Here is a 24,630-nt window from a genome sequence, read left to right as displayed (position 1 = left end):
AAAAATGAAAAACAGTAAAATCCGGCTCCGTACAATGCTAAATTGTCAGATAATTCATTTCACTTTCGGAAGTGGACAGCAATAACATTCGGCTCCGTACGATAATAAAACAAATGTTGGATGATTGCTTTTTTAATTTTAAAATGAATGACGGTAATATTCTGCTCCGTACGATGCTAAAATGAATAACAGATTATTGCTTTTACATTTGGAAATGATTAACTGTATCAATCGGCTCAGTTAGATGCTAAAATAAATCGGGGATGTTTGCTTTCACGTTCAGAAATTAATAAGGATAACATTCAGCTCCGTAAGATGCTAAAATGAATGTCAGTTCTTTGCTTTTACATTTGAACTAAAAAAAAAACAATTAATAGTAACATTCGGCTCCGTATGGTGTTAAAATACTAGTAAATGTTGGATAATTGCTTTTACAATCAGAAATGAATAACGGTAACTTCCAGCTCTTTATAATGCCAAAACAGATGTCGGATGTTCATAAATGTCTGCAAATGCTCCCACTCTATCGTTTCAAACGTAAGTTTTGACCACCTAAATAGGCATCAACTTTTATAATAATAAGCCTATTTGCTAAATCTTAAAACTCAGAATAACGGTAAGATGATTAAAATTTCTCTTCATTTATTTTAGACATGGGTACATGTATCACTTCAGTAATACTTAATATTTCATTTTCTATGTTCAGTAGGACCGATTTAGTATTTATGTTTTTCTTGATTTTTTTTTTTTCGGGCCGCCAGATTTTACTTTCGGGCCACCAAAAAATAAAAATTAATGATTTCGGTGGCCCGATCGGGCCACCAAAAATAAAAGTTAGTGTCGAGCATTGAATATAGTCATTCACCCAATTAAACCTACTTTAACGAAAGTGAGCATTCAGCACATTTGTGACAAACCTGTCATTTTAATATTTTTCTGATAAGTATTATGTGAAACTGTCATCACACGTCAAGACATTGTACTATAAACCTACAAGGTGAACCATGCATTATGGCGGAAACATACCAGTCGTCATAGCGGCATTTCTATGTGTGTGTGTCTATGTATGTGTGGGTGTGTGTGTGTGTGTGTTTTGTTCTGTTTTGTTTTGCTTTTAAGTGGCCTCTTAGTGCAATTATTGTTTCTTCGTCACATATGGCTCGTCCTGATTATGAGTATACAGAGGAGAGGAAAAAAGTACCTATTTTTTTTTTTTTTATTAATAATACAATTTACAAATTACGATCGTATTCCGGTTCGCCAGTGAGTGTATGTATCGGTAGTGTTTGTATGTTTTTAAGTACGTGTGCGTGTGTGTATGCGTGTGTGTGTGTGTGGGGGGGGGGAATTGTGCATGTTTTTGTTCAATTTTCACTGCGTAATATCCTACTACTTTGTTATATCGCTACATTTTTTCACTACAGACAGCTTAGTTTACTTCATCATCGGAATTACGAACCCTATTTTGTCTTCGGATCAACGATCCTTCGAACAACTTCGGAAAGGACATCAAGGAATACAATTCTTAATTTACAATTCTAGAACCTTGGCATAAAAGGCAGACAGTGTTTATCTCAGACAGATCTAAACTAATTTGTATAATATACGTAATAAACAATTCATGGGTTTCTTCTAAACGAGATGTTTCTTTTGAAAATGGTATCAGACACTTCATTTGAGCCACATGGGTCTTTTCTGGCGCTTTTGACGTGGTCATGGATTTTGTGCGTTGTGCTCTAGTTTCGTAACATATCGTGTTTCTGCCCATTGTGTGTGTGTACACCATCCACATAGGTTAGCTTGTTAATGTTATTTCATTTTTTCAGCTTCACATTTTCTACATAGGCATGCATTTCGAATTGCCAGGAGAGATGTCCTTATCTACATTTGAGTTGAAAATGTTAATCAGTACTTACAAGTCTTCTGTGAGACTGGCGTCTCGTAATTTCATGATTGCAAAGAATGCACCATATTTCCCTGGCACTTTGGCTTTGCAGGAATCCTTTTGTGTCGCATGTCCTTTCTTTCTCCTTTCACAGAAAATGTACCACGGACGGATTTTCCCATGACAGTGTGATCACCCACAAAATGCCTGTTTAATGTAGATGTGCTTGGCAATAGTGATTAGCTATATGGCAGATTTAATTGATATTGAGCAACTATCTTGATAGATTTGATATGAAAATAATATAAAGTATTTTAGAATAAAGAAATGCCAATGGGAAAAAATCATAAATCACACTTTCAAAACTGACAATGACAGTGAATATCTCGTAGACTTTACAACAACAGTGAGAGGTTTGCATTCGGCAGTAATTTTGGAGTAGTTTCCATGTGCAGAACCCTCATGAATTTTCAAATGCATGTGGTCATTTACTGCTATCATTCTCTTATTTGAAGTAAGGTAAGATGTTATACACATCAAAATGAATGGGAAAGAATGGCAAAATACTATGATAGTGTGAAAGAGACAGGGAAATTCTATTTTCACTGAAAGACAATATGTATTATACCTCGGAGAGTAGACTAGAATTCCTTTGGGTTCTGCAATGTGTTTTGATTGACATTGGTGCTCAGCCAATGAAACTTCGATATTGAAGACTGGCAACTGTCGTGCCACGCCCGCTTCCACGCCTCTATTCGGAGGTTTCTTGCTAGACGTATTTTTAGTCAACTTGACTTCCACATCGTCGCGCCCTCTATTGACTGCCAATCAAGGACTGATTCAGGCTAAAAATACGTCGCCCGCTAGACTAACTGTATGAGCGCGTGGAGATCAGTAAGTCATACGGAATAATGTAGGCGTAATCTCGACCCAGGTGTATAAATGGTACCTGGCAACGCTGGGGTAATAATAATGGCAGGGCCCTCTGGTAGAGCAGTGGCAACACTGAAGAGGCTACCCTGGGTAAATAAGACATTATTATTATTATTATTATTATTATTATTATTATTATTATTATTATTATTATTTCTTATTTCAATTATACATTACACAAGAGTGTGTGTTTTTTACGTCAAGTTTGAGACTAAAAAGACGAAGAAGTGAGATAGGAATAGATGTGATATATATATTTATATTAACATTTATTTTCATAAACAAAATATGAAGTTGTGTGGTTTGAAATATACTAATGCACTGTTCTTAATTGAATAATACATGTAATGTGTATCTTTACTGGTAACGGATGGTAAATCATCAGGATATTGACAAGTTCATTAATAAACAAACAAGCAAAAATGGAAAGATTTATGCATATTAATGACTACATAAAGAATTGTAATACCTCATTTATAAACAAATATATATATATATATATATATATATATTGCGGGATTGTGCACATATTAATACAGGCCAATGTCCGTTACCAAACCTACAGCGGGTCCGCAAAAGCCTCACGTGACCACTAACATCATCAAAGGTAGATGAATGAAACATATTTTGGTAAGAGATACATAATATGTGACCGTGCCCCTCAAAACGAACATAAAGTCGCACACATTGATTTTGCGTGAGGACTGAAAATAAGTAAAATGGGTCAACCTAGGCGAACTTGACATTTCCATATTTTCTGAAAGAGCGGGTCGTCTTTTACATTATGCTAAAATTTGGTATCACAAAACGGGCAGGAAAGTGTGTTTTTTTAGCAGTTTATCTCGAACATTTTTGGTAGAATAGTGTGATTAGGTGTGTCTGTAGAATCCCTTTTTCATTCTGAAAAACCTTGTCCACACTCTTCACTTTCAACTCTAATAACTTTTGAAAAGATAGTGCTACTGCTTTGAAAGTTGGCATTAATTATGGACAAAATGTGTTAATGAGGCATGCTTAATTTCAGTTTAATTTGATTATCCCTTCATTGTTGTTACTCTGGTGGTTTACTTCCTGTCTTTTGTCCCATTCATCGCACAGCCAGCACGGTTTGGTAAAGATTCAGCGCTTGAATAGACACTGTACTTCAGAGCCTCTTTTCTCAGTTCACACTTTTCCTGAATTTGTGCTTTCTTTCCAATATTTAGATAGATTAGGAGAGTCCATTTGATTTGAGTTATACATCATTTTAAAGCTTAAAGTCTGCTCTTTCAGAATATGGTCTTAACTAAAAATTCATGTCTGGCGACTTTTTGTTTGTTTTGAGGTGCAGGGTCACATATCATGTGAGAAATTAACTCAAGTAAATCTCGGTCATGCCTAAAAGTTCTTTTACTATACCTAACTCAAGGAGCATAGCCGTCATAACAGCGTTTAAAAAAAGAAACTAATTGTTGCAACTGATTGACTAATGTTGCCCTACATCGACGTAAAGACACTTTTTTCACTCTACCATGTGTAATATTGACAAAGAATAGTTAAGATTATAATCGTACAGAAAATACAGCACGACAAAACAATATAGAAAGAAAATTTACTGGGCTTGATGAGTCGACAGTCTTTAAGTGTAACATTGGAGATGTTCATTAATCCGTGCTGATAATGTTTCAATTTATGAAACGGAGAAGAAAGAGACAAGAATAGAAACGAAGAAATTGTCGCACGCCACTGCACCCTCATATTTACCACAACCGGATATCATTAATATCCTCGCACTGTCGGTCTTTTGTTGTGTTTCTCGTGGGGAGTCACGATGCGTTAATGAGAGTGCACACATCATGCTATAGTCACAATGCAGTGCGGACGTTCCCAGCCCAGTCCGATGACTGGGTAGATTATACAGCCGAAGAGTGGTGGGTCGCTTTGGTTTAATCATGGAGCTACGTAGCTCCATGGTTTAATTGACACTCCTACGCCTCCCCCTCCCCCCCCCCCCTCCATGTTTGGTACCGCCAATCAAAGACATTTATAACAACGACAACAATCAAAACATAACCAGCAGCAACGTTAACAAGAACACGTTCTTACAGATCGATGCAGATCAAAGAAAAAATAAAAAGATATCTAAACTTTCATGGACTTTGAGGCCAATAATTGTCCTAGCGCATAAACGTATTACTAACTTTCAAATGATTTTCTCATTTTCTATAGGAAGAAATAAATATATTGAGAAAAAAAAAACAACATTAAGAATACATACAAACGGGTTTCTGTTTTCATAGGACGTCGTGATGAAGGCTGCTTGGAAAAGCAACAAAATATATGATATATGAATGGAAATACTGCTTCATTAGGCCTAGTTGCTGCACCTTTGACCTTGTCATGACTACAAACAAAATCCAACCTCCCCGCCTACACGTGCACTCATATACAGCACACACACACACACACACACACATGTACGAACGAACAAACAAGAGAGCTTGTGACAACAACAACAACAAAAAATCGCAGATGCTCTACATTAATCTTACTAATGTAACACCCTATTCCGTGTGATTATATCACGTGATTATATCACGTAAGTTTTAACTGGTCCTGTTCTCTTTTCTTTCTTTCTTTCTTTTTTTCGTAATAGTGTTCATCTTTATCAAGCATTATAAAAAAAAAAAGTATAAATTTGATTCTGATTTATACATGGAGACCACAGTCATCTTTTCTCCTTATTTTCAGATACTCAAAACGTCTTCTGTCCTGTAAATACGTACCATTCACAGCTATATTGTATATCAATTCTGTCAATTCTGCATTAAAAACAAAAAACACACAAACACACTCCAGAAAATGCACTGTTATAGACTGACCATTGATATTCGTTTCTTTATATTTTCTTTTGTCTTCTTCTTGCCGCTATTCTAGTCTGAGTTTGCAAACTCTACTCCCTTTCCTTCTTTTTTTTTTTCAATTGAAAAAAACAAACAGATTGTGGCATGTCTTATAATATAATTATAATATTATATAATAATATACTCAGCATAATCAGGCATACTTTGACTGTACTTTCTGTCATATTATTTTTATTGACATCGATGTGTCTATCATTAAGGAAACTGCTGACATTTTAGAGATACTTTTCGAGTAAATCAATGTTTCTTAATTTCACCAATTTCGCTTCTTCTATACCTCAAGACCTTTTCACACATTGAAGGGACATCATCACACATCATTAAAATGACATTCAAAGAAATCCTGTTATTGTACACATTGTTTTTTACAAATATATTAAATTATACATTTTATGGATTTAGCGCCTTTTGGAATTGAGTTCTTCATGTAGACGGTAACAAGAATTTTCTTCTGTAGCTCTCCACATCTAGTAGCTGATTCGAAAAAAAAAAAAAAAAAAAAGTTCCAACTTCTTTGCGAAGGGTGCAAAGAGCATACACTCGATTTTGTTTTCATAACGGCATATCTCGTCTAACCCTACTCCCCTCCCTGCCCGAGCACTTCTTCCCCTACCCATACCCTTTACCCCCACCCTCCCGCTTCCCCCCCCCCCCCCTTTTCCCCGGCCCTTGCCCCATTTCCGTTCGGCTTCCCCCCACCAGCAACTTTCCATCAGCCTAGCGCCTTACAGTTATGGTCCAGACTCTACAAGAAACGTCTTACGTTGTATGCATGAGTCACCCTGCCGCAGCGTACTGCATGACTGCATGGTGCGAGATTGAGCACAGGGAATGGGCGTATGGAAAGAGCGCAGGAATCTAGTGGTTATCCTTTATAGCACTGCTGTTGCTTCGACGTTTGACTGCCATGATTCTCTCCCCTCTCTCTCCCTCTCTTCCTCCCTCTCTCTCTCTCTCTCTCTCCTTCTCAAGTCATTCACGGGACATTTACGGCTGGAATATTGCCCTTCTGACGGGATCAAAGCGATATGGGTAAGTTCATCATCTATTTCTTCTTATTATTATTATCATTTCGTGAACTCATCATCGCAATTGAAAAATTCCTCTACATCTTGATAAAAGAAATCAAAGTGCTTTGGGGAAATATTGTGCGGGCGGTTAAAAGATAAAAGTAGAGGCTTCATTTATCAGTGGACAGCCGCAGTTTGCTGTGACTGGATAGTTTCCACAGCTCATGAAGACATTGGACCATTATTTTGATTGGTAATGACTTCTTCATAGGTTTTCATTGTACTGAGTTCACTGCAAGACGTGTCTTGAATGCATGTTGTATACTTGAATTAACCACTTACCTGTTTCAAATGTTTATATTAGAGTCAAATTAATGATATTGAATATTCTCTATTAGTTTCTTCAATTGACTTTGTGTCACATTTCCCGTGTATGAACAAGAATACAGAAATAAACCAATCAATAAATCAATCAGTTAATAAATCAATATCACTCATCAAAACATCCGTAGTAAGAAAACGAGTGTGCATGTACACTCGAGTGACCAGCGGTACTGTGTAATGTACACTTACAAGCACACACATTTTAAGACACAAAACCTTTTCATATTTTGTGAGACACAAAATGAAAATGAAAGGGGTTTACTTTAAAGGTATTTATGTACACGTGTTCAGATATGTATAAACATTACATCATAATGTCTAAATAAACGCGCACATCATTATCTACATGTACATATTCATCATGAGTATTCAGTGTATTAAACCTGTATCTTAAAACCACCGAAAAGTAGCCAGACATATGTTTTTAGACAAGAAAAATTCAGAATAGTATTACTAGTGAAGGTTAGGAAGCTCTACTAACTGTAAGTTATGCCCCCTTTCAAAGCTTAGAGTCTGTTTATTCTGAATGGTTTCTTGTCTAAAAACTCATATGTAACTAAATAATAGAAAGAATGCTGGTCTTCAGACTGTGGAGACTTTCAAAGTCCAGGGTCTTTTCAAGCACTTGATAATCCTTATCAAGCATCGCTCTGTGCGGGTCTAGGGGATGCCCCCTTTCAAAGCTTAGAGTCTGTTTATTCTGAATGGTTTCTTGTCTAAAAACTCATATGTAACTAAATAATAGAAAGAATGCTGGTCTTCAGACTGTGGAGACTTTCAAATTCCAGGGTTTTTTCAAGCGCTTGATAATCCTTATCAAGCATCGCTCTGTGCGGGTCAAGGGCAATTACCCCCTGGGCAATTACCCCGGACCCTTCCCCTGTCCCTAATCCTAATCCTAATCCTGAAACTAACCCTAACCATAACCCAAACTGCTAACACTACACCTAACCCTAACCCTAATCTTAACTCTAACCTTACCACTAACCAGTATTTAGCCGGGGGGTAATTGCCCTCTGGGGATAATTGCCCGGATACGCTCTGTGCAAATCGAAAAAAAAAAAAAGGATCTAAAACTCAGTCGTTGCATAAGTGATACAGAATTATCAGGTTAACTTGGAATTTTGCACACTGGCATAGGACTATTGTATTCGTGACTTCTACTAAATTAAAAAAAAAAAAGTAGCAGCATCTTTGTAACTTTCCAAAGTCATTAGAGTTAAAAATTAAGAGTGTGTAGAGAAAGTTTAAGAAATCTAATTGGGCCAGAAAACTTGCACAATCACACTACTCTACAAAAGAATGTTGTAGAAAATACTCCAAAGTTCACAATTTCCCAGGCACTTATTGATGTCAAACTTTACAAATATACAGAAGAGAATTTTGCTCTTTCAGAAAGTATATGTACTAAGATTGACCACGTTCACCCATTCCACTTGTTTTGAGTCCTCATGTAAAGTTTGGGCACGCAATAAACGGTCACATGTATAGAGAGAGATTATAGAAAAAAGATATGAGCATGCATGTGATTATTATGTATGTCTTGCGTATACGTTTTATTTCTCTTTTGTCACATTCCATTATACAACAGGTTCCAAAAAGTCCCAAAGTGTAACGTGCAATTTCCAATAGCGACTTACCCTTAAATGATTTTAACGCCTTATAAGTTCGTCGGAAACTGGTTATTAACCTTAATTGATAGCGTTATTTGATGGGGATGCCTGTCACATCCAAGTCCCGACACGGTCCCCCCCCCCCCCCCCGTTCAAGTTTACATTGATTATGTGCATGAAGACATACAAGGATATTATGTAGAACACTGAACATTTTTTTTAAGTGTAGGCCTATATGAAAAAAAAAAAGACTTAAGTTGTAAGATTGTGTTCAAACAGGAATAGATGTCACAATTATCACTTGGACATTAAGTCCATTTTTAATGTTTAGCATAGTAACATCAAAGTAAATAATCTAGCCATGACTGTAATGATTTATTTTAAGGAAAACAAATATGCACAAGAATGGATGGATTGAAACACAACGACATAAGACCCTGTCTATTTCCAGCCTAACTGCCAGCTCACGGTGAGGGCTCCTGCGTGCCATTTATTCTCATATTAATTTGGAAAATACTTACTATGTATATCTTAGTTACTGTTTTGATATGTTTACTGCGCAATACCATTGATTATGTTTATCTATACTGTGTAATGATCCATTTTAGATTAAATTGCGCTTTCTTACTCTTTGTTTCCAATGTCTTGGAAATTTGCATTGAATTCATATTGAATTTGTATTTCATTGAATGAAGAAATAAATCAAACAAAGAACAAACAAACAAACAAACAAACCAAATGGTTAAAGGAAACCAAAACCCAAAGAGAAATGTGGATTGAGTGAAAGCAGCAACATTAGTAGAACATATCAGTGAAAGTTTGAGGAAAATCAGAGAATCGATGCAAAAATTATGAATTTTTAGGGAAGTTTTGCTGTTGGAACCGCTGGATGAGGAGACTACTAGAGTTTATGTTGTCAGGTGTGGAACACAAGAATAAAGAAAATAATAGGGAATTCTACAAGAACTCACTTTTCATGAAAATTACGTATTCCATCAACTTGATACTTACATGATATGTTAAGGGTAGCAGTTATTCCCCCTGCTGTCTGAAAGCGGTTAGTCAAAATGCTCTTTCACTATGCTAGAAAAGAGAAATTATGTTTAATTTTCTTTACATTTTTTATATTGTTGTCCACACATGACGTCATACACACTAGTAGTCTCCTCATTCAGCGGTTCCAACACCAAAACTTTACGAGTTCATAACTTTTGCATCGATTGTCCGATTTTCCTGAAACTTTTACTGATGTGTTCTACTATTAAATGTTGCTGCTTTCATTCAAACCACATTATTTTCTCTCTTTTTTTTTCTTTGATTCCTTTAGAGAAAACAGCATTACCTCATTCATCTTGAGAAGTGATTGAGGCTGATATTCCTGGTTTTGGACAACTTTGTGAAATACAATAAGTTTTATTTCCATAAGAGTCTGATAAATAACCAATTTTACCAAAACTTTCACAACCATTACATTTACATTGTAGTCCCCTCTTTTTGTCATTATTTGGAATATAAGGTGCGTATCACTTCCGGCGCTGCAGAATCTTTAACCGTGCAGGGGCGGATCCACGAATTCCGTAAAGAGGGGCGCCTTTACAAAATTAAAGGGGCGCTCATGGAGCGCCCCCGCCTGGATCCGCCACTGTCGTGTGGTAGAGAAATGATATGCAGACAGTGAACACTACCACCAGGAGCCTGCTTTATACTCGTTGTCACCGTAAATATCGTATTTCCTTTTCTTTGTTTTTTATCCGACCGTGAAGGCGAGCGTTTTAAACGTTTATAATGCACTGTTGGCCGGCGCGAGGTGGCTCAGTGACGTCGGTGTAGCATATCTTACTATCTATTAAATGGCAGTCGGCTTCGGGATCGGGACCGAACTCCAATGTTGTGTGTAATCTTGAAGTCTACTTTGTGCTTTAGAAGAGGGGAAATACACTGTCCCTTTGAAAATCACAACCAACACGTCGTGTGAAATATTACCCTTCTTCATTATTTAATCGCAAAGAGCAGGTTTCATACATAATACGGTGAAGTGGTCCGCTCCAAGTACATAGGCCTACACCTAGACACCATGTAAGACGAGCTAATGCAGCTGAATAATGTTATATCGAGCCATCTAGTGAGAACAAACGAATAAACAAACAAATAAAAGCAAAATGGACATCCGAAACGGAAAGGGAAAAAAAGGAAGTAAAGGACGAGTGATGTTCAGGAAATAGGCCTACGTGTACTTCGAAACCATTGCCTGGCATTGCTTATGCGTTTATTATGCATTACATTTGACATCTATCTGCTGTGTTATCAAGCATTTTGTGATGTGCCGACGGTTCCTCTTATGGTTAAAAAAACCCAAAAAAAAAAAAACAGAGAAGTAAAGAAATGGCAGTGACTATACACCATGTAAGACCTGCCAGAAGTAAATCTTTTTTAAAGTAAAGGTACTACTGATACACGAGATTCGATTGTTTGTTTCTTTTAAGAACCTAAACTTTGCGACGAATTCCAAACATTATTTCCTCCGCCAAGGAAGGAGGAGGTTAAGGTGATCATCGGCGTTGGTTTTTGTCTGTTTGCAATAAAATAACTCAAAAAGTTGTGAATCGATTTGAACGAAACTTGCAGGAAAACTTCACAGTAACACAAGGAAGGGATGATTCAGCTTTTGTAGGGATCCGGGAATTTTGGGAGATAGGGTCAGTGAACTTGGGGTTCAAGCTGCGTATATTTGAGGTTTGTATAAGCGCTCTAAGGCTCGACGTGCTCTGCTCGGGCGAGGCGCCGCGTAGCTACCACGTACCAGCTGATGACGTAACAAAAGACTTCTATTACTGAGAAATTGGGCGATTTTCAGCATAGTGTGTGTATATGAGTGGAATGAGCTGCTTGACGGAGGCCTGCACTCTATACGAGTGCCTTTTCTAGCTATATTTGGTTTGGCAGCCTCAAAAAAGACGAATATTTAAGACCAACTTTGACCATGGGACATGATTTGAGAAATGTTGTCAAAACGGTTTTGCAATATTTACATGATTATAGTCTCTCTATCAGCTTCCTTTATAAATAAACGCCATGCCCAGCCCCCAAACTGTCTGACAGTTTACGTCACAATAGTTGCATGACACGTCGTTAAAGGTATTGTTTATCATTGAGACCGGTGATATGAAAAATGTTCGAGTTATCACATTTGATGAATATGTGTGAGTAAGTTGGATCACAAAAGATCCTACCATATAATGTAATATAAAGATATATCACCATTTTCCCCAATAAATCATGACTATTAATTGTTTATGCTGAAATTCATTGTATCATAAAAATTGTTCACATTTTGTATATTAACAGTACTTAATATCGATTATCCTGATTAACATTTTTTTACATTAGTTGTGTCTGTCTCTTACTCACATTTTAGAACTATTTTAAGCACTTAAACTGGGTTTTTCTTTCATTTGTAAATGGTAAATAATACCAGTAATAGCAACCAGAAGATGGATAGGATGTTAATGTTGCTGTTGTTGTTGCTGGTGTCGCTGTTCTTGTATAGTTGCCATGGCTCTGACTGACTTGTATCATGTTGCTGCTGTTTTCAGCCCAGAAATCTCGGCAGGACGGTCTCATGTATACATACACGAACCCGCTCTATTAGTTTCCCTGTCTCATGTATAAGTGAATCATGCTTTCACAGGAAATGAGCGATGAAATATCTATACATATCTCTACATACTTCTTGCCCTTTCTATTTGTGACACATCCCCCTCTCTTTCTCTTCCTCTCTCTCTTTCTTTCTCTATATTTATCTATCTATCTATCTATCTATCTATCTATCTATCATATTTATCTATCTATCTATCGTTCACCTCGTGATCTTCCAATCCATGATATAACTATTCTAGTGTTCATGTGTTCAATAACATGATCTTAATCATAACTTTAACCTTCGAACCGTGAATATTATGCATACACTGTTGTGAGGAGTACGTCATTGTAAAGCTGTATGATTATGATAGGCCATGAGAGTTTGATTTTGTAAGCCCTTAACTAAAGCCAAACCTGAAGAAATCCTATTTTAAGATCAATGTACATACGTATTAATCAAGCATATCTACGACGACCGCTCGAGCAACGAGAATGTATTCAAATACATGAAATTCTTCCGTTGAGATGTTTTTCATTGCAATTGATTAATAAATTGCCCTACATAAATAAGCACTGAATTGATCAGTGTTTTAGTAGTAGCCATGAATTTAACAAAACAAAAAAAAAAATCATGGGCGTACGTGCTCGAGCAGGATTCGAACCTACGACCTCCTAATCTCCGGACAGGCGTCATCTCCACTAGACCACCGAGCTTCCGCCCGACAGCAAAAGGAGTACGTACGCCCATGATTTTTCATCACATTCTTTTTATCATGGCTACTACCGAAACACTGATCAATTCAGTGCTTATTTACTTCGATGTACGGCAATTTGTCAATCAGTTGTAACGAGAATGTAGTCGTTAAAGACAGGTGGTCGTTGTAAACATGTTCGATAATGTAGCCATTATAACCTTTTTCCCATATTGATGACACGGTATGCACTACGTCTACGAGATAACATGATTTATATCAGATATAAATTTTGTGACCACTAATGCCTGATAGTCTTTTCAAGATGTCTTTATGTTTATTTTCCAGCCAAAGAATGGTCTCCAACATTTAATGTGAAGAGTTCTGTCGTGTATTATCATTTACATACCGACTATGTGCCTAATTGGAGTCAACAACAGATCTGTACACACCACCAGTGCCTACTATCATTTCAGATCATTTGAGGCCGTGCATCACAAAACCAACAAAAGGTCGCATGCACTGATTTTGTGTGAGGACTCAAAATTGGTTAAACGGCTCAACCTATAGCCAATCTTAAGCTTTTGATGTTTTCTGAGAGAGCAAGTCTTCTTCTTCATATGAGGTTTGGGATCATGAAACGAAAGGGAAATTGTGTTTTTCGAGGTTTTTCTAGAAACTTGTTTTGTAGAATAGTGATGTGGTAAGGTGTGTCTTAAAGAGGTCCCTCCTCATTTCTTAAAAACCCTGCACACACTCTTCTCTTTCACCTCTAATAACTTTCGAAATGAATGCTACTGTTTGGAATTTGGTATCAGTCATGGGTACGTGAATTTTCTAATACCACACGCTGAATTCAGTTTCATCTGATAATCTCGTCATTGTTGTTGCAATGGAGTTTAACAATCGTGAGGTTTTTTTTTCTGTGTTTTTTTTTTTCCATTCACTGCACACAGTGCAGCTCACTGTCAGCATGGTCAGAGTAAGCGTTTGAATAGACCCCATACTTCAGAGCCGCTTTTCTCAGTACACGCTTTTCCAGAGTGAGGGTTTCAGCTACACTAAGCTGGTCTTCCATGGGGTCCAGTTGGATGTGGGGTGGGACCACTTCACCGGGTTAGACACCCTGCTCTTTGCGATGAATGAATGAAGCGGGATCTTTTACGTGCATGAGCTGTGACTCTCTCATACACGGGACCTCCATTTTATGTCCTATCCGAGGGACAGAGTGTTTTGCCTCTTGCTGGAGGGGACGGTATGTTTACACACAACATTGCTCAGTCCAGACTCGGGTTCGAACCCGGGCCGCGTGATCGTGAGGCAGACGCGCTATCGACTGAGCCAACTCACCGCCTTTGAGATTCTATTTAGATTTGGTTTATACATCACTCTAAAGCATAAGTCCTTCTTTTTTAGAATCTGTCCTTAACTTACAATCCATGCCTGGCGACTTTTGGTTGGTCTTGTGATGCATGGTCACATTTTCTAGCCAAAGAATTATTCCTACTGTGTAATGTCATTTTTTTTTGTGTGTGTGTGTGTGTCAGTCTTCTACTTTCATTACTTGTAGTTTTGTATATACATGTTTATCCGTCTCACGTATCATAGCAATAGTTCCCTTCCTCCTTCTCTTTTTTTTTTCCATGTTGGCAATCCTCGCCAAGTTGCCGACTAATAACGAAAGACAATTAAGGAGTTGGATGGGGAACTACTTTGCCGATCGTCATGTCCAGGTGTTTATTCATTAAAAAAGCCCAAAGCGACAACTGCGATTTTCGGCACATCCGCTCTCCGGGCCTTCGAAGTGTGAATCTTAGCATACTTACGGGGAGCAGTGTCTTATTTCTAATGTACTGTATATTTTCCATTGTCCGTTATATACACAGACACAGACGGACGCACCCACACACGCCAAAATACACTACAGTTGATATACACAGGTGGACGCGCTCTTGACTAAATACCTGAATCGGGGACGTGGAAGAGCTTCCACCTCCCTGCTTAAAGCCTCGGTCACACAGCGCTTTATGGCTAAATCACGGCCAAAACCCGTCTAAAAGTGGTCTCCCGTGAAGCAGACGATGTCGTTCGCGTTGATGTCGAGTTTAAGACGAGCTATACGGTCGATTTATAGACGTGGCAGGACGCGGAGAAAAATCGGACGCGGTAGAAAGTTTTGAACTGCTCAAAATTTTATTCCGCGGACAATCACTGGCGGTACACGTGGTAAAGACGTGCAACACACTTGAAACACACGTGATAATCCGTGTTCCGGCAGTGATTAAAACTTTTGGAGACGCGGTAAGACGCGAAAGTTTAGCGGTCTGTCACGGGCAGAGCACGGTCATCGGACGCGTGTTGCACGTTGGTATCACGGGAAATAGGTGTGTTTAGCGGCTTATCACTGACAAATGGATTTTTCCGCGTACATACACGTGGCTGGACGTGGTTAGCCGTGCTTAGGCAGTGCTTCAGCAGTGGAACAGCCGCCGACGGCCATACCCCGTACAAAAGCACGGCCAAACCAAAATTGACCAAAAATTACCACTGACCACCACGTCCACCAGATTTTCATAACTTTTTGAACGTGATTTAGACTTGGAGTGCTGTGTGACAGGGGTATAAATGCATGACTTCCCGGTATTTCAGTGGCAGTGATTTCAAGGGTCAAAGTAGGTCCAGTATTCATTGGCCCGTAAGACCCAATGAAGTATTGCTTTGTCATGCTGGGTGTGATGTGCTTTGAAATACTCCATGCGTAACTGCACGACTAGTCCTTAAGGACACGTTCACCTTTATATACATGCTGATTGATTGATAATTTGAGGAATATCGGACAATCTGCTTATTAGTTTTAAATTTGTCAGGTTTCAGTACCACCATTGCTGGATGAGAACACTCCTTCAGTTTGTGATGTCACGTGACCGTTGCGTGGAACATTATAAAGAAAAATGAAAATTCAACATATTTTCATTTTTCTCGCATATTACACTATTAAAGAACACATGACTTGCTTCTTTCAGAAGGCAAGGAAACTAATGTTACCCATATCATACACTCGTAGCAAGTGAATCTTACAAGGGAATACTTTTTTTTCTCCCACATTTTTTTTTTTTTTTTTTTTTTTGGGGGGGGGGGAGGGGCTTTATATTTTTTTCTTATTTCATTCTACGCATGTGACTTTAGAAACTGCAGTAGTATCCTCATCCCGGCAGAATGAGTGAGAGTTTTAATGCAGCAACAGTTTAGTGTATACCAACGTAGGCCCTATGTAAATCATGTTCTACTCTGGAAACGTATGATAGCTCGGTCACAATAATAGTTCACATTTTAGTATAGGTTTTTTCTTTTTCTTTTTCTTTTTTAATCACATAGGCATACCCCGCTTCTCTTACTTGGTACCATTAAATCGCGTGGTCTAATCTTTTATCTGCTCTCAATTTCTTTTTCCCAAATACTGATTACTCGGGGCTTACAGCCAAACAAGCTTGCTTTCATGTTTAGGTCCCGTCAGACATCTCTTTGTCCAACCCCATTTCGATTTCAACCAGTTATCATTACAATTGCTGTGTTATTATCATGTGTAATGTTTGCTTTTGTACAGTGTTGACAAAGTAAAAGATCTTGTGCTATTATTTCTGATGCAATATCATACATGAAAAGTATGAAATAAATAAATTGAATTGAACTGAAATTGAATTGAGTGTATGCACTGAAATTTTCCAAATTCATAACATTTTAACAGACTTTCCTCAGACTTTCACTGATGTGCTTTGATACAACTAAACCTTTCACATGAAGAACTTTCTTTTTGTGAACAACGACATGTTCGTGCACTATTTCTCACAAATCAAAATGTCTTTAGGTAATTAGCTAAATCATCGATTATTTCACCCATGTCCTGTATAGCAGGTAGAGCCGGACGTTTATAATCTTCCCCGAATTCAAATTGTAATCAATGTTGTTGTTTGGAGTTTTTTAGGGGGTGTGGGGAACTGTAACGAGGTTTTCAACACTCATGGATGTTGGCGTACCTTTCACGCATCATTCACCTGCACACACACCGGCAGTCGTTGAAAATCAAAGTCCCATTCCACACAAGTCGTATGTGAACCTTGGTGTCCGCTGGACTTTTATTCAGCCGAAAATGATGTGTACAGTTGGAGTGAAATGATTCTTCACTCAATGAGCTACTTGAAGATGTCGAGTTGTAACTAACTATTTTGAGGTCTTGCACCCTGGTTTTGTTTCAGGCTCTCAAGCTTCATGCATATGATTATTTTACTGAGTCCGCCCCTCTTGGAAACCAAATTAAAATGTAACATTAAATATGGCACATAGATGTCCCTCCCCTTGCCGACACAATTAACCAATCATATAGATGACCATTGGTCATCTGATGAATAATTATGAAGTGGACACTCCACAAGGCACTGTCAGCAAAATAAAGACTAGTGTCAGCACAATAAAGACTAGTGTCAGCACCTAGGGACTAATGTCAGCACATTACCCCCTTGTCAACTTAAAGCTAGTACTCATGGGGCAGATAAAACTGTCACTCCTCATCTTGTTTTGACCAGTGTCAGACTTCCACCAGTTATACCTTTTCTTTACAACGGGTATTCCCTTGTCTCGATTCCAGGTGCCTACAGCTGACCATTAAAACAAGTGTGATCCCTCTCATCGAATTCAGGATACCTTATGTAACGTACAAAGAAGGGTCATATCAGCACTTTGAGACACTTTCTTATTCTGTACATTGTCTACCAGGAACACTTTGTTATTATGTACATTGTCTCCCAGAGACAATTTGTTATTATATACATTGTCTCCCAAAATGAAGCTTCTCAGCAATTTCAGCATTTCTCATTTTCGAGAAAGACACTCATCAGCAGTTTGGCTTCTCTTCTACTTTGGATGGTCTGCCTGGACCGATCTGCAGCTTGATGTCCAAGCACAATAATGTGCAATGAATATGTTATTAGTCATATTCATTATAGGCCCTATATTCCTTTAATATGCTTCGTCACAGACATCCCCCTTCCCAAGACAATGAAAAGGGAATGGAATGCAGTTGAAAGTTTTCACTTCATTAAGACCCTTTTCATATCCAAATTAGAATAGTTGGATGGATACTTGCGAGTCACTGTTCTGTATGAAATGAAACAATCATTATTAAATCATAAATCACGAAATCACATAAACATTACTACTCATGCATTTGTACATAACACCAGAAGCATAATCGATCATATTTCTTGAGTCAGTGCATATTTTGTCACATTTAATGACGACACACTTCCAGTTTTCAAAGTGTCCATGCTAGTTCAATATGCATGTGTGTTTGGGTTCATCGCTGATTATTCGAATCTCTTGACTTCTAGTTACTCAGTCTCTTGATGCACGGTTTCCTTTGGATAGCAATGTTCAACATGTTATGTCTAGGGTACAATTGTGAGCTCTCTTTCACTATTGGCAAGGCAGAGTTGACACACATAATTATTTCATTCAAACGGTAGGTATTGCATGCTTACCGGGCCTAGTCTGGCTTTATAACATGTATATATTTCCCATGATCGGTTGCTTTAGGAGTTGAAATTAGCCAGTTACACGAATACCTAACTTTGCCCTTTTTTTTTTTGTCAACATACAATTAGCATACATGAACACTGACAGTTATATCTTAACTGAAAATATGACATACAAGTACTACCTCATCCGCCATCTTAGTCATGTCATGCCATTTCAGATATATTACATTCTAGACAAACCGTCTGCATTCCCATTTTTGCTACCACTCCTGTGCTCAAGTTTCATTGAGTGTGTCTGTAGTGCCAGACTCCATCTCATCAGTCTTGGGTTTTGATTTTTCATCGTGTGGAGCCATTTCAAAGGATTGTGATCGGTCTGTACGAGGAACTGTCGTCCAAACAAGTATGGCTGGAATTTTTGGATGCTCCACACGATTGCCATACACTCTTTCTCGATAGTGGCATACTTTTGCTCTCTTGGCAGTAACTTTCTGCTTATGTATGCCACTGGGTGATCATCACCTTCATCATCCCTTTGACTCAAAACTGCTCCAATTCCCCTTTCTGAGGCATCTACCTGTACGATGAATTCTTTGGAGAAGTCAGGATTTTTGAGCACAGGTGAGCAAGCAAGGGACTTCTTCAGGGACTCAAATGCCTGGCCACATTCGTTGTTCCACCTAACTAGTCTAGGTTCACTTTTACGAGTGAGGTCCGAGAGTGGGGCTGCCACTTTGCTATAGTTTGGAATGAACTTCCTGTAGTAGCCTGTTAGGCCCAAGAAGGCTCTGACATCCGTCTTTGTTGCAGGCTGCGGGTAATTCATTACTGCCTCCACTTTAGCTGGTTCGGGTTTCACACAACCCCCTCCCAAAACAAACCCCAGATAGAGTACCTCCCTCCTGGCGACTTTACACTTACTGGGTTTTGCTGTTAGGCCTGCTGCTCTCAACCTTTCTAGCACTTCCCGGACATGGACCAGATGCTGCTCCCAAGATTCACTGTAGATGATAATGTCATCTATGTACGCAGTCGCAAACTTGCTTAATCCACGCAGCACCTGATCTACAAGCCGCTGAAAGGTGGCTGGCGCGCCCTGCATCCCAAAAGGCATCACATTGAATTGAAAGAGGCCAAAGGGTGTAATAAATGCAGACTTTCTCTTTGCATCGTCGGTTAGGGGAACTTGCCAGTACCCTTTTGTCAGGTCGATCGTGGTCATAAACTTGGCCTTTCCTAGCTCGTCTATGATGGCTTCTATATTGGGCATTGGGTATGCGTCAAATTCAGTCACTTGGTTAAGTTTGCGATAATCGACGCAAAGTCGAAGGGTGTCATCTTTCTTTCTAACAATCACAAGGGGGCTAGCATATGGGGAATCGGAAGGGGAGATGATTCCCGCATCCAACATCTCATCTAGTTCTTTCTTTACTGTATCTTTTAACGCATGTGGGAGTCGGTATGCCCTCTGTCTGATTGGGCGGTCATTTGTAGTGATTAAGTCATGTCTCACTACATCCGTCCGTCCAGGTTTGTCACTAAGGATGTCGCTATACTCCCCTACTAGGTCAGTCACTTGTTTCGTCTGTGCATCTGAGAGGTAGTCTGGTATCTTGACCTCAGATGGGGACACTTCACAGGTCATTGACTCGATGACCTCGTCTAATTCCTCACACTCGGCACTTTCAACGTCTATGTACAATGTACTCTCCCGCTCTCGCCACTCACGCAGCATGTTTGTATGAAACACGCGGTGTTTCTTTCTTTTGTCCCCCATCTCAATCACATAGTTAACGTCACTCAGCTTTTGTATCACTGGATAGGGGCCTTGCCATTTAGCCATTAGCTTATTAGTGCTACATGGGAGTAGCACCAGCACTTTTTGGCCTACATTCAGGTCTTTTGCTCTGGCTTTCCTATCATACCACACTTGTTGTTTCTTCTGGGCCATGGCTAGGTTTGTCTGGGCTGCCTTCGTGATTGCGGCCAGATTTTCTCTGCTCCTTAGCACATACGTCACTATGCTCTCTCGTGAGGGAATTTCACCTGTCCAGGTCTCCCGAATGATATCTAGGGGTCCCCTTACTCTGTGCCCATACAAAAGTTCAAATGGGGAGAATCCCGTTGATTCTTGGGGAACCTCTCGGTATGCAAACAACACATAGGGGATGAGTTCATCCCAGGTCACATCCCCTTCTGTAGTGTACGGTTTCAGCATCCCCTTCAAAGTCCCATTAAATCTCTCTACCAGTCCGTTGGCTTGGGGGTGATAAGGGCTGGTCCTTAGCTGCTTGATACCCAGACTACTACACAGCTGTTTCATTAGGAGGGACATAAAGTTTGACCCCTGATCTGTTAAGAGCTCGTCTGGAATCCCTACTCGGCTGAAGATCTTTATCAGTTCGTCTGCCACCTTTTCAGCCTCTACTGAGGGGAGGGGTACTGCCTCGGGATAACGTGTTGCGTAATCACAGAGGACAAGGATGTATTTATTGCCCTTTTTGCTTCTTGGTAAGGGGCCCACAATATCCATAGCAACCTTCCTGAATGGCCTGCCGATCACTGGGACTGACACTAGTTTTGCCTTCCCTCCCCGGTACTGACTTGCACACTTTTGGCATGGACCACATGTTTTGCAAAATTCTGCTACATCCCGGAATATCCCTGGCCAGTAGAAATTTTGCATCAGCCTCTGTTGTGTTTTACCAACCCCCAAATGACCTGCCGTCAGATTGTCATGTGCAATATGTAGCAGCTTTCCTCTGTACTGCTTAGGGACTACTATTTGTCTGTATCCCTCCCCTTGGGCTTGATTTGCACCAGACCATTTACGCATGAGCACCCCCTTGTCCACATAAAAGTAGCATTTCGTGTTTCCATCCTCCTCCTCTACTTTCTCCCAAATTGACTTTAGGCCTATGTCCTCTTGCTGGGCTTGAATTAATTCTGTTACCCCCATGTCTAATTGGCTGTGCCCTCTACTTCTTGAGTCTATGGATTCTTTCTTCCCCATCTGTTCTCCTGCTTTGTGGCTACTTTCTTCCCCCTCGTGAGATTCCCCATCCATGGGAGCTTTGTCAGCATCGACTACTTCATCATTTCCCTCATTCATGCTGAATAAGTCTCTCACACGAACTTGGGAGTTCTCCCTCTCTGTTCTCTCGTTTTCTACCTTTTCTTTTTCCACGCGAGCCTGGCTCCGTGTTACTACCAAGCCCTCTTCCTTTCCACTCACTACGGGCATTTTCAACTCGGGGTCTTCTTCATGGACAAGTTCATTGCCCAGTATCATGTCTACTTCAATATCATCGACTACTCCCACACGAATCCACTTCTGAATACCATAGGCATCACTCGTCAGATGTACTCTGGCCACTGGTAGCTCTTTCTTAATGAATAAACCCCTAACATGGATTGTCTCTCCTGGGATAATGAGGTCAGGGTCTACTACGTCTACTCTAGCAAGGGAATGGGTGCAGCCTGAATCACGCAATAGGCTCACCTTTCTTCCTCCTAGCATAGCCTGGCTAGTGTATGCCTCTAAGAATTTGTGGGGTCTAGATCTACAGAAGTATGCAGGGCCTTGTTTTGCATCCCTTTCCTCCTTTGGGGTAGATTTTTGAGCGTTCTGACAGTTTACTGCTATGTGCCCTAGCTTGCCACACTTATAGCACTGTATCTTCCCCCGACTGCCTTTCTGTTCTTGGTTGTGTACCGGTTTCTGGGGTATGTTTTCCCCTTTCCCGCTCCCAAAACTGGGCTTTCCTCCAGATTTAGGGAATGATCTGAGGTCCTGTCTGCCTCCTGTGTATCCCTGGGGCTTTCCCATTCCTTTTCTACTCTGCACATATTGGTCTGCGAGCCTCGCCATGGCCTGAAGTGTTGGCGGCTCATGATCCCGGAGCCATACTCTTAAGTCATAGGGGACTTGCTTCAACATTTGCTCCATAAGGATTTGCTCCTTCAATTTGTCAACATCTGTGTCTGCTCCCGCCCCCTCTAGCCAACGCCCTAACAGGTCGGAGAGCTTCACAGAGAATTCTGTGTACGTCTCTTCTTTGTCAACTCTCAACTCTCTAAACTTAACCCGGTACGCATCTGGAGTCAGGTCATATCTACGCAGTATGGCTGCTTTCACTGCGTCGTAGTCCCTACTACTCTCTAATGACAGTCTGGCATATGCTTCTCTGGCCTTTCCTGACAACAGTGGGGCCAGTTGTAGTGCCCATACATCCCTAGGCCAGTTATTCAAATGGGCCATCTTTTCAAAAGTACGCAGGAATACATCTACATCCTCCCCTTCTTTGTAAAAGGGAAGTTGCCGCCTAATACCTCCCTCCACCACGCTTGCATTTCCAGGTGCTGCGCCAGGCATGTTTTCACGCTTTTCTTTTTCTAGCTCTGCTAGCCGCACTTGCATTCTCAACTTTTCTAATTCAAAGCGCATGCGCGTTTCTTCTAAAGACTCTTTGCGTGCAGCAGCATTTTGGGCCTCATCCCCATCTGTGCTAACAACAGTCGCCTCTGGCTGAGATGAAACTTGCCCTTTATTTGCCTCTTCTATGCTCTGAACCAACTGATTTCTATTCAGTCCTTCATGTGGCAGCCCCAACTCTTCACACTTTTGCCTCAACTCTTGCATTCTTAACTGACTTAAGTTGCTTTCCCCCTCCATGTTAATACAGTCTTAACAACAACCTGTCACAACACTTAGGATATAACAGTGATTATTTGTAGTACTGTTTACCCCCTCTGCCTTGCCGTGAAATTGACCGAGAGAAGCTCACTTACCCCCTACGATAAGACTTTTGCTCTCCCTGTCAATCGTCCCTGGCGATGTGTTGTGGTCACCCTGCTCAGCTGTCTGCTGCTCCGTGTAGTCTCGTCCCTCCTGGGTCCCAGACTCCGTCCTGACGGCACCGTCCACGTCCTCGTCTCAGCCCGTCCCTGGACCGGCGTCTGTCTGCAACCTGGTCAGCCCAATGTCGGAAGCGTTGAAGACATCACAACTGCGTTGCAGACGACTGACTTCATGCAGCTCAGCTTAGCTTTTCAAATTGTTCTCTCAATGTTGGGACTCGCCAAACTTCTGAGTCTCAAGAAACTGTTCTATAACAGCAACATCACAACCAGCATGGTTGCTACTCGGCTACTCAGGTGATATTTCTGGATCACACAGAAACAGTCTCAACTGATGGTTGCTTGCTTGCACTTTCATGGGAGTTCATCCCACCGCTGCCACCAAGTGTAACGAGGTTTTCAACACTCATGGATGTTGGCGTACCTTTCACGCATCATTCACCTGCACACACACCGGCAGTCGTTGAAAATCAAAGTCCCATTCCACACAAGTCGTATGTGAACCTTGGTGTCCGCTGGACTTTTATTCAGCCGAAAATGATGTGTACAGTTGGAGTGAAATGATTCTTCACTCAATGAGCTACTTGAAGATGTCGAGTTGTAACTAACTATTTTGAGGTCTTGCACCCTGGTTTTGTTTCAGGCTCTCAAGCTTCATGCATATGATTATTTTACTGAGTCCGCCCCTCTTGGAAACCAAATTAAAATGTAACATTAAATATGGCACATAGATGTCCCTCCCCTTGCCGACACAATTAACCAATCATATAGATGACCATTGGTCATCTGATGAATAATTATGAAGTGGACACTCCACAAGGCACTGTCAGCAAAATAAAGACTAGTGTCAGCACAATAAAGACTAGTGTCAGCACCTAGGGACTAATGTCAGCACATTACCCCCTTGTCAACTTAAAGCTAGTACTCATGGGGCAGATAAAACTGTCACTCCTCATCTTGTTTTGACCAGTGTCAGACTTCCACCAGTTATACCTTTTCTTTACAACGGGTATTCCCTTGTCTCGATTCCAGGTGCCTACAGCTGACCATTAAAACAAGTGTGATCCCTCTCATCGAATTCAGGATACCTTATGTAACGTACAAAGAAGGGTCATATCAGCACTTTGAGACACTTTCTTATTCTGTACATTGTCTACCAGGAACACTTTGTTATTATGTA

The 24,630-nt window shown here is 40.1% G+C and overlaps 1 protein-coding gene across 1 annotated transcript in view; it reads left to right on the top strand.

Moving 5' to 3' along the window:
• Positions 1-24,630, top strand: part of LOC140230191 (NXPE family member 3-like) — a 100,633-nt gene that overhangs the window by 65,065 nt on the left and 10,938 nt on the right. The window contains exon 3 of the mRNA XM_072310374.1: positions 6,694-6,753. Coding sequence (XP_072166475.1) covers positions 6,750-6,753 — 4 coding nt within the window. The 5' untranslated portion in view covers positions 6,694-6,749. The remainder of the gene's footprint in view (positions 1-6,693; positions 6,754-24,630) is intronic.

This window comes from Diadema setosum, chromosome 6, assembly GCF_964275005.1.
Source record: "Diadema setosum chromosome 6, eeDiaSeto1, whole genome shotgun sequence".
NCBI classification, from domain to species: Eukaryota; Metazoa; Echinodermata; class Echinoidea; order Diadematoida; family Diadematidae; genus Diadema; species Diadema setosum.
The sequence above is the reverse complement of the archived record's forward strand: the minus strand, read 5'-3'. Positions and strand labels throughout refer to the sequence as shown.